Source organism: Argopecten irradians, chromosome 11 (assembly GCF_041381155.1).
Source record: "Argopecten irradians isolate NY chromosome 11, Ai_NY, whole genome shotgun sequence".
Lineage (NCBI taxonomy): Eukaryota > Metazoa > Mollusca > Bivalvia > Pectinida > Pectinidae > Argopecten > Argopecten irradians.
The window spans coordinates 22,477,616-22,489,644 of record NC_091144.1 but is presented as its reverse complement, the minus strand read 5'-3'; the positions used below and the strand labels follow the sequence as shown (position 1 = coordinate 22,489,644).

At 39.0% G+C, this 12,029-nt stretch overlaps 1 protein-coding gene across 1 annotated transcript; it reads left to right on the top strand.

The window, feature by feature from the left end:
* Positions 1-976: 976 nt before the first annotated feature.
* Positions 977-3,219, top strand: LOC138335026 (uncharacterized). Its single transcript, XM_069283925.1, has one exon. It carries the CDS (start codon positions 1,085-1,087, stop codon positions 3,140-3,142), a length of 2,058 nt encoding a protein of 685 aa, XP_069140026.1. The 5' UTR covers positions 977-1,084; the 3' UTR covers positions 3,143-3,219.
* Positions 3,220-12,029: the final 8,810 nt, after the last annotated feature.

The following is a 12,029-nucleotide window of genomic DNA, read 5'->3' as shown; positions in this document are numbered from 1 at the left end:
CTACATGCTCAGCATTTATGAAACAGTTTGGCAAAAACAACATGATGTATTGTATATACAAAGACAACAAAGAATGTAGTCTGGTAAGATCGAAATACCATTCGATATATTTTGACACATAAACAAAAACCAACGAATTGAGAACTGCGCAAAGCTATTAGGTTTAGGTATGTATTCTATACATATGGCAATAACAACTTTTTATTCCTATTGCTCCATTCTAAAGCGTGCTGTAATGTTTAAGATATTTTAAGTAAGGTGAAATGTCAGTATAATAAAAATAACTTCGATTAAAAACCATGGTCTTTAACCACACAAAGAAATTGTCGTTGGCGTCAAAGCTTCACGTTATCCAAATGCGCCGCTCACATTCTCGATATCCCAGAGATTACTTTCACTGTCGTTATGTTGAATAATAACAGACCAAAAACTATGTAGATCTACATGGTTAGGATGAATTCCTTGTCCCATATTAGCTGTTTGAAGTAACTCGTATCCTACTGACATACATTTGTAAGGACCCCGTGTACCGTTGACATGACTTCTTTGACCCATAAATGACATTAATACACCACGAAAGGGACACGTGTTGAATAATGATAGTGAAACAACTATTAACATTGACGAAATACATAGAAAACTGTGAAATCTACATTGACATCTTACTCAATAAAAAGGGCTTTCTTCAATATGGTATAAATATCAATATTGACATCAGTCAATGAAATAGACTTTGTGAATAAACAATAAAACAATATCAACAATGACAAACCATAGAGCGTGGTATTTTCGCTGGGATGATGTTTTCGCGATTTTGCAGAACATTCTTAAGATCACAAAAGTTTGATCCGCGAGATATTAATAAATAATTGAATCATATAAGTCATGAAAGATACCCCAAACTAAGTTATTAATGTAAATATAAGTAATGGTTTACATAGATGCCAGAGCTTTGAAGAGAATCATCTTACAATACGTGAATTTTAAATTTCCCGCGTTTCGTAGAATAGCGGGAAATATTTGTCCTGCAGTTACATAACGTACACGTGGCATTGTATAGCACGTGCGGTTTTTTATTCGTCCAATGAGATTAGGTGGGCTAGTAGGGTATCGGGTAGCGAGGTTTGGTCATTCTAGCGTTCGGTTAGCTACAGGAACGACCTATTCAATTTTTTCTCACGTAATCATGGAGAGTCAGCAGCCACTACTCGACAAACTGGAGACCATCATGACTTCAAAATTAGAGACTTTCAAAGTAGAAATCAGCGAGTCACAGAAAATGATTTCTGAAGCTCAATTCTCCAGGTTTTCGGAGATTTCTCCTTATCATTTTAAGAAGAAAGGAAACGAAGAACAGTTTAAAGTAAACGCCAAAATCAACATGAAATTGCAGGAGGCGCATACATCTTTACAAGAAAACCCTTTACATAATGCGCATACGGAGAGAGCTAGTGCCAGTATAGCGGAAGGTATGGACATTGTTAAGCACAGGCAGAAATTGATAAAAATGGCCGACTCATCAGAAACTGGTTGGAAAGTCGTCGAGGAATACGAAACAAATGCTTTAGCGGAGGATTCCGAGGACGAGAAGCGTATTACTAGGGCAGAGGCTAGGGCGCAACGGAAGATAAAAACCCAGAGAACCACTCGACAGAAGCGTTATTTCCCCTATGGTACCTCCGCGAGACAACACACTCAGAGCCAAGCGGGTGCAGCGGACACGACGACGGCGGGTGGGAGCAGGCGACCAGGATTGTGCTTCGCGTGCGGAAAGCCCGGTCACTGGAGGGTAGACTGTATGCAGAAAGGCACAAATAAGATAAGTAACACTTTTTGTTTTTGTGTGGAAGCACGTTTGTCAGTGAGAGACGTATTTGTAGCGTATGAGGATATGTTGGACGAAACACGGGTTGCTACGTCCAGTTCTGCTTCAGTGGGTAATTTTACTACCGTAGTGGGGTCGACAGGTGAAAGGTCAGATTCAAAGGTCAGGTCACCCGTAGGAATGTTGCGTAGTGCTTTACATGAATGGGAGAGTATAGGTGCATGTTCGAATGTTTTAAATGTGATACGTGACGGTTATAGGTTACCTATGTATTCAATGCCGGATTGCATTGTTTTAAGAAATAATAAATCGGCACTTGACAATGCGGGTTTTGTACAGCAGGAGATAGAAACATTGCTTTTGAAAGGTTGTATAAGAGAAGTAGATACTATTCCAAAGGTGGTCAATCCATTGACTGTAGCTGGCAATAAGGAGAAGTTGCGTTTGGTGTTAGATTGTCGACACATAAACCCTTGTTTGTTTAAATACAGGTTCAGGTACGAGGATTCAACAGTAGCATTAGATTTGTTTAGGAAGGGAGATTGGGTTTTTACGTTCGATCTCAAATCAGCTTATCACCATATCGAGATTTTTCCAGATCATAGAACATTTCTAGGATTTTCTTGGGTCGTGAACGGCCAGGTGAGATATTTCGTTTTTAATGTATTGCCATTTGGCCTTTCCACAGCAGGGTATATTTTTACAAAGGTCACTCGTGTATTGGTCAAATGCTGGCGCTCAAAGGGTCACAGGGTTATCATGTATCTCGATGACGGCATCGGGGGTAAAGCTACGGAAGCTGAGGCTAGCGACCTGAGTAGGTCGGTACAGGGCGATTTGATAAGATTTGGTTTTATGATTGCAGAGCAAAAATGTAGCTGGGTGCCAAGTCAGGAAGCTATATGGTTGGGGTTACGTTGGTCATTCTCTGAGGGATTGGTTTTTGTACCGGACAGCAAGATAGAGAGGTTAAAATCGGCGTTACGTACTCTATTGGATAACGTATCGCGTGATCGATGCTGGGTGACAGCGAGGCAGTTGGCTGCACTAGTAGGTCAGATTATCGCTATGAAGGTAGCTATGGGTCCTGTCGTCAGAATGATGACGAGGCATATGTATGCCAGTGTGATGATGAAGGCAAGTTGGGATTCCAACGTTTTGATATTAAAGGAAGCTTTAGACGAACTACGATTTTGGTTTTACAATGTTGAAAGTTTGAACGGTGCTCAGATAGACAGGTCTTACAAGCATGATTTTGTAGTGTATAGCGATGCCTCGGCTACAGGTTACGGGGGGGTACATATTGCACGTAAATAAAAGTGAGGTTCTGGGTGAATGGACAGATACAGAGAGCAAGGAAAGCTCAACTTGGAGAGAACTGGAGGCTGTACGTCGTATGCTTTTACATTACAATGGAAGCCTGGTAGGGCAGAAGGTGTTGTGGTATACCGATAGTCAGAATGTAGCTTCTATATTGGTAAATGGTAGCAAGGTACCGATACTGAATGAGAAGGCTGTAATGATCAGAGAGGATTGCCTTAGCAGAGGTCTTAGATTGTTGCCAGCCTGGGTGCCAAGGGCGGATAATCAATTGGCGGATAGATACAGTAAGACGGCTGACAGTGATGACTGGTATATACGGAACAGTGTGTTCATTGAGCTCAATGAGAAATGGGGAGAGTTTACAGTAGACAGGTTCGCTAATTATAATAATGCAAAATGTGAGGTTTTCAACTCGAGGTGGTGGTGTCCTGGGACAGCGGGCATAGACGGTCTGGGTCAGGTCTGGGCTGGCCAGAACAATTGGCTAGTACCGCCCCCTGCTTTGATACCGAAGGTTGTTGATAAAATGATGGACGAGAAAGCCATGGGTACTCTGGTAGTGCCATACTGGACTTCTGCTCCATTCTGGCCTGTGATAGCTCCAAGGGGAGACAAATACGCGTTTTTCGTGAAAGAGCATAAAATATTACCTTCGGGCAGTGTAGTTGCCGGAAAAGGAAAGAACGGGGTTTTTGGTAGGGACGGGGGTCCGGAGATGATTGCTTTAAGGCTGAGGTTTTGATCCAAATTGCTTTTGTGATTTCAGGTGTCGGGCTACTCACAAACATAGATGAGGCAATCAAGCGTACAGGGCAACATACCACCCGGACACACGATTTGGCCAAGAAAATGGCGGGATTCATTTTAAAAGCGAGGAGCGACAAGACTGTTGAAAAGTATTATAACGCGTTCAAAAGGTGGGAGACTTTCGCAAAACAGGACAACGTTTGTCATCTTCCCGCACAACCGGTACAAGTAGCCTTATACTTGACTCATATTTTGGATACGGGCGGATCTGGTAGCATGGTTACTGCCGCAATTTACGGAATTAAATGGGCGCATTCGATCAACGGATTCGAAGATCCCACAGTGAACAGTTTTGTTAAAAATTTGATGGAGGCCGCTAAAAGGCAGGTGCGAGCGCCCAGGAGGAAGAAGGACTGTGTGTCAGCGGACATGTTGATATGTTTGTGCGATATTCATAAGGACTCTAGGGACATTTCAGTGGTGCGAGACTTGGCTATGATTGTTTTATGTTTTGCGGGATTTTTAAGGTACAATGAGTTGAGTGAGTTGCGATGCGAGGATGTGTCCATTTCATGAATCTTGTTTGAAGTTAAACATTAGAAAGAGTAAAACGGATCAATATAGATTAGGAAACGAGGTGGTGATTGCGAAAGGTAAGACTGTGGCATGTCCTTATTTGATGTTAAAAAGGTTTATGGGTCTGTCTGGAGCAACGGTGAGTTCAAAAGATTATTTGTTCAAACCACTGTTTCGTAGTAAGGCAGAATGCAAGCAGATATATAAGCAAAAACCTTTGAGCTATACAAGGGCCAGGGAATGCGTTGTAAAGAGGTTAAACGAGGTAAGTAAAGGACTAGACTTAGGGTTACATTCTCTTAGGGCTGGCGGTGCTACAGAAGCTGCTAATGGCAATGTAAACGAAAGGTGCTGGAAAAGGCACGGAAGATGGAGAAGCGATGTGTCAAAAGATGGCTACGTGGCCGATTCGCTTCAGAACAGATTGGAAGTTACGAAGCAACTAGGGCTGTAGATTAATATGCACTTGTAGATAATTATGACTACCCTTTCCCGTTCTTTTTTATATCTAGATGCCGAGCAGCTAACTGCATACAATTAGTTTGTTGTTATTTAGTTTTATAGTTAGGGAGTATATGGAGGACTTTTAAATTTCCCGCGTTTCGTAGAATAGCGGGAAATATTTGTCCTGCAGTTACATAACGTACACGTGGCATTGTATAGCACGTGCGGTTTTTTATTCGTCCAATGAGATTAGGTGGGCTAGTAGGGTATCGGGTAGCGAGGTTTGGTCATTCTAGCGTTCGGTTAGCTACAGGAACGACCTATTCAATTTAACCTTTTTAGGTGATATTGATATATATAGATACACATATAACATATACATGGCTGTGTTTTTGTCAAGGCCGGTTTGCGTTTTGTTTTTCGTATTTAGCATCTTTAGGCAATATCAATGATCAGTGGGTGATTGATGATCGGGTTTTTATTCAATGAAATAGAAATCCCAGCGAATTATAAACCTTAAGCATTGGGCTGGTACACCTCCTGTCACCCACAAGCGGTTTTCAGGTTGGGTGTCGGGCTTGGTTTTATGCTATATAAGCTCGATCTGAGAGGGAAAGTGTGTTGGGCGAGCATAATATGTATTCCTGTACGTAATATATAACACATACATGAATTAAACGCTGACTCTGTCGTTCCAGATGCCGAGCAGCTAACTGCATACAATTAGTTTGTTGTTATTTAGTTATATAGTTAGGGAGTATATGGAGGACACAAGGGATAAACAACTACGTGTCAATAGTGTTAAACATGAAACATTCGTGGGTACTATCTCTCGTGGTCTGGAGCAAATTAATTTTTTCGTGGGTAGAATTATTCGGGGATATATGTTCTTTGTAATTGTGATTGAAGTTTGGTATTGAACATTTTTGTTGTTTTTTATATTCATGGTTTCAAAGCAACAACGAAAACAACAAGTTCCCATACAACGAATAGTTCATATGGTGTACAGTATCTTTCAATCGGATCAGACGTTCAACGTCATGTTCATGTATTTACAACGAAAACAGAATACTATAACATGTGTTATGTGGGTGAGGAAACGGAATAGCTTAAGCCTCCATAGAAATAATTGATTCTGTATCAAATTAATCAACACCCGGTATAAGTGAAATTAAGTGACACGGTAGCATATGCCTATTTATAAGGTAATTAATTGGCGTTTTGTTCTCGCTCAATAGTATTGACAATCAAGCCACAACATTTATGTTCGAGATACATAATCGTTCCATATAAGGCAAATCAGCTATCCATTTGGTTTCTATCAATTCATTATATATCACGTAATTGTGTGGTAGTATTATCATCAAGTCTCACTACATTATGGTTCGGCCTCCATATGTACATATCTGATATTGAAATTAATGATACATATTACGCCAGTTTATTAGGATTCGACCATTATTAGCGGTATCTTTGATAATTTATGTTTACATTCTAATTCAGTGTAAACGATAAATCATGAAGGCAAAGCGAAGCCCTGGTCGCTAAATTGACTTTGCTAATATTACCATTTGAACACCAATGAAGATGGAATTCCAGGGACTTAAAAAGGTCTAGTATAGGTTTTTCTGTGGTTGCCATTGTTTGATTTTGTTTAAAGATGCTCCACCGCCGATAGAGCATTGAACGATACTCATCATCTGAACAATAATTGGTGTTTAATCTTGTATGTATATATGTCTAATTAACACAAAAAATAATATAATTTATTTTGCTTTTCGTGCATGCGCAATCAGTACTTCATTCTATATAGGACATAGTGTGCTAAGGAGTTTTTCAATTTATATCTTGAAGTAAAATGATAATACCAAACTTTTCAGTAGTAGTAATAATGTTACACAAGTAACTTTTGTAACTAAAGAAGAATACTAATTTATCTGGTTTTGATAGTGAAAAATACCAATGTCAGTGGTGGAGCACCTTTAACGTATCCATTTACTGACGGTCTCTCCTGTATGCGACATATTGCGTGTTAGGACAGCGTGTGGTTTGGGAGACTGCAGTATGTTTGTGTTGTGTCTCCTTGTGATAGTGGTGAATTCCCTGCTTTCTAGCGCTATCTTACTGAAGCAATACTCATAATCTGTCTGAGATTAGCTGTCGTAGAAACGCGCTATATCAAACTCATAGAGGTCCTCAAAACGTGATCGTTTTTCATCATGTTCATTTAAAGACACGAACTCAAATATATTTACCCATAACTTTCACTCTATATATATACCGTGGTGATCAGTTGTTTTTCGTCTTTAATCAGGGAAACTAAAAATTAAATATTGCGTCAAAAGATATCAGTTATTAGCTAGTACATTTGTTACACATCAGGTGGGCAACATCACTTCAGATTGTGCTAGAATGACGAAATAAGCGTCTGTTTGATGAATGCTGCCTGTACATATGCTAAAAATTTCATGTTTATAAAGAGCCATTTGTTTTTGCCTCGTGACTTACTCATTATCAGATGCATAGTAGAACAAATACCCTAATTAATAAACTGTAGATGATTTTGTGTATCAATCGATCATCGTTGACGTGATGTTTTCCGTCCGGGTGAAGATTCGCCTGGCGTGTCAATGAAACGTGTGACCTTATTGAACATTGATAATATGATAATCACATCCTTAGTTCAGACAGAAACGTGTGCAGAAGCATTAACGACAAACGTGTTAAATCGGCTGCACTAACTACATGCAGAGTTGTCAATAAATGTGCATTTTCAATATACCGTACATTGAACATTGCATGATGCAAAAGATCGATTAAAAGATGTTACAATAGGAAAGCGCACAACTTGTTATCAAAATAAAGGCCAAATGGGAAATATTTTAGATAGATAACCACCTTTATAACAAGAAATTATAACCATTAGTAATAGCGGAGCACAATAAAACTCTTATGCAATCAAGTAATAATTAATTTGAAATCTGAACAACAGCAAAAGAAGTCTTCATTTCACTAGTGGGACCCTACAATTAAAGTGAATAGTCGGGCAAAGAAAACCAGTCTAAATGCGTTCATTGGCCTTCCAAAAGTCCTCACATATTAATACGACGGTCAAGTTCTGCTTACGTTTCCCAGTTCTGACCATTTAAATAAAGAAAAGTTGAAAGCATTGAAAGCGAGGCTGCGTGGAAATGTAACCACGGACATAGTCAGCCGGGAGCACGTTATAGGATTCCTATACTATAAATTAATTTCTTCGAACGCAGACAGATTTTGATGGGAGATTTATTTTTCTATTTCATAAGAAATTATACTGGATACATTCACACCATTTTTACCGTCTTTAGCCAACCTTTCCCGACTGTTCACTTTAAGGAACAGTAGTCGCGATTGTGTGCATATTCTGCTGTGCATCCTGATTTCTGAATGTCTGGAGCTGTTGACGAATACTTCATGATGGTGTTGTTTGTTTATATGGAAATATTGTGTTTTGTGAGATGCAAACAATTATTTTCACCTAAGTCACGACTACTGTTCCTTTACGGCTACCAGTAGAGTATAAAATCATTTGCAAAACTTTTGTTATCGCACAAAGAGTCGACTTTGTTCTTTGCGCTCTTGCTAGCATTGGCATTTTGTACGAAATTGTATATCTTAATTCACTTGCATTTTAATATTTTAGTTATCGTTGCTACGGCTCACGCCAGAAGAGGGATTGTGGAGAGGACTATTTAAATACTATCGATGGCACCAGAAAGTAACATTAAATTATTTGTAGCCATTCCACGATGCATGTGCAAATTAAATCATTATCGCGTAGTCATGTGTTTTTACTTTTTAAGAACGCTGCCCAGCTTTGCTGGGATTTTTATGACGAGTGTCGACAATTCCATCTTTTCCGGAACGCATGGTCAATTTTCATTCTTATACGTCTGTACTGTGATATTCTATCAAAAAATACGATAATCTTGCCAATTTCATTTTAATTTGTAGTTCCATTACATATATTTTTATTTTTCAGTCGCATGAATTTACTACCTTTGGTCTATTTTATACCAGCTGTGACAGTTATATAATTAGCACTTCTGAGGTATACAAGGTAATTACGTATCTAACAAACATAAACTTTACTAAGTAAAGTATTGTTCATTTATGTAAATTTTTCTGTCATCAACCTCAAGACCGAGAGAATTTGTACCGAAGTCATCAAAATTGGATGCTGGGTATATGCTACAGACCTGCACGTAGGACGCTGAAATTCTACCTGTTGCCCATATTGCATGACCAAAAGGCAACTAAATTAAAGGGACAATTCAGTGTAAGAGTACATTTAATTTGCACATATTTCGGAAACAAACCAGTTCTAATAGAAATTAGATTAGTAGGTTTTACTGTGATATCCCAGAAAAGCCCACTGTAGTGAAATGTATGTGAAATGTTTAACATCGCTTACTATCCGCCATTACACATAATGGTCGGATGTCTTGCATGCCGAACCTTGACCCTTGCCAGTGAAGTAGAGCATTTTTTGTCTAGAACTACTCAATTCGCTCCTATAGTAGTGTGTTTACCTTATTAGATGCAGATTCTTGTCTAAAAATAATTTCACCAACTCCTCAGAGGTTATGTATTGCATTTGTTTAACGTATATGTTGTACCTGCTTAATCATATTGATTTTGGAATTTCAACGATATTAATCAAAATACTTAACAAATTCATGAAATTTGTCAAAATTTCTTGTTATTTGTTTCATAAGGAATGAAGAACAATACATTTATGTCGTATTTTGCTTCGTGGTTATCTAACAGATTTAGCCTCACTGAATTGTCCCTTTAAGGATATTATCTCTTCCTTTATTCCTAACTCAGTTTCTTCTTCATAATGTCTCCCTTGACACCGCTGAACTTTGGCCTTTAATTGAGCTCCTGTAAGGATGCTCTGGGTTCTGTCCCTGGTCGAGACACACCACAGTTAATTGAATTGGTAGTTTCTGCTCCTTCTTAGCACTCAACATAAAGGGAGAAGGACGACTGGCTCGCCGTTGTCAGTATAATGCGACAGGGTGGTTGTGATGTCCGATGTCTCCATGTCTCCGGAGTATGCTTCATTAAAATAACAATACCAATTGGGCAACAGTTACCTCTATTCCAAAGAGACATCACACAAACATACCACAGCTTCCTATACAGATAATCACACATACACATTCATAATAGAGGAGCTAAATGATCCTTGGTGTTAATAGGACGTAAATAAAATAAACAAACATAAGGCCCATAGGACATCTTCAACTGGCGATCAACCAGAGACTATAACAACACTTCTAGACAAAGATAAATTGAGAAGAAGTTTCAAAATGTGTTTTCAAGATGGCATCTGTGGCAGCCATCTTGGATCATCTGTGGCAGCCATCTTGGATTTCTGGATCGACATAAAATATAATCAACACTTGGTCGGGACCATGTCAAGGATCATTTCGCATGCAGGTTTCAGCTTAATCACACTGGTAGAACTTGAGAAGTTCAAAATTCAAGATTTTGGAATATTTGACTCTCGTGACCTTGAAAGTATGTCAAGGTCATTCATTTCCACAACTTTGATAGCCCTTTACCTCAGCATGCTACTGACTAAATATGAATACCCTGGAGCTTTCGGCTAATTAAAAGGTGTATTTAAAAGATTTTTAGCTTAATTGACCCCTGTGACCTGAAAGAACGTCAAGGTCATTAATTTTCACAACTTTGGTAGCCCTTCATCCCAGCATGCTACAGGCCAAATATGAGTACCCTGGACCTTTTTGTTAGTAAGAAGAAAGTTACGTTCGAAGATTTTAGCCTATATTGACCCCTGTGACCTTGAAAGTAGTCAAGGTCATTTATTTTCACAACTTTTGGTTGCCCTTCATCCCAGCATGCTATAGCCAAATATGAGTACCATGGACCTTTCGGTTAGTTAGAAGAAGTCGTTCAAAGATTTTAGCCTATTTGACACCCCGGTGACATTGACAGTACGTCAAGGTCATTAATTTTTCACAACTTTTGTACCCCTTCATCCCAGCATGCATCACAGGCCAAATATGAGTACCCTGGACCTTTTGGTTAGTTAGAAGAAGTCCTTCAAAGATTTAAGCCTATTTGAAAACCCTGTGATAAAGTAGGTCCTTCATTTATTTTTACAACTTTGATAGCCCAGCATGTTGAGTACTTTGGCCCAATATTGAGAACATTGATCCTTTCCATTTGATAGCCCTTCATACCAGCATGAGTCATTTAAGTTGTTTAAAGATTTTAGCCTATTTTACCCCTGTGACCTTGAATGAAGGTAAAGGTCATTTATTTGAACAAACTTTGTAACCCTTCATCCCAGCGCGCTACAGGTCCAATATGAGTATATTGGGCCTTTCCATTCTTGAGAAAAAGTGGTTTAAAGACTTTAGCCTATTTGACCCCTTTTACCTTGAATGACGATGAAGGTCATTCATTTGAACAAACTCGGTACATTCATCCTAGCATGTCATCAGCCCGATATCAGGTCTGTAGGCCTCTTAGTTATTCACAAGAATTTGTTTATAGAATTTTAGCCTATTTGACCCATGTGACCTTAAATGAAGGTCAAGGTCATTCATTTTAAATAAACTTGGTAGCCCTTCATCCCAGCATGTTGTAGGCTCAATAACCTGGGCCTTCTGGTTCTTGAGAAGAAGTAGTTTAAATATTTAGCCTTTTTGACCCCTGTGACCTTGAATGAAGGTCAATGAACAAACTTTGTAGCCCTTCAATCCAGCATGCTACAGGCCAAATATCAATACCCTGGGCCTTTTGGTTATTGAGAAGAAGTCATTTGAATGAAAATTTTAGGCAGGGCGCACGACGACGTACAGTGCATGGTGACAATAGGTCATCGTGACCTAAAATCATATCTAGACACTGTTGGTGGAATCTGGATAGATTTGCTTTTTAGTTGCAAACTCTACCAGCTGTTGCATCTCCTTGAAGTTCCCAGCAAGTAGTAATATGTCAAAACAACTTCACCACTTGGCCACAAAAACCTCTAAATAGGCCAGGAAATGCCATTTCGAAAACTCATGTTAGGAAATCATTAAATAAGCATACA

Bases quoted from the DNA above. Each gene is read 5' to 3' on its own strand.
- LOC138335026 (XM_069283925.1), top strand. From the start codon at position 1,085: ATGAGATTAGGTGGGCTAGTAGGGTATCGGGTAGCGAGGTTTGGTCAT.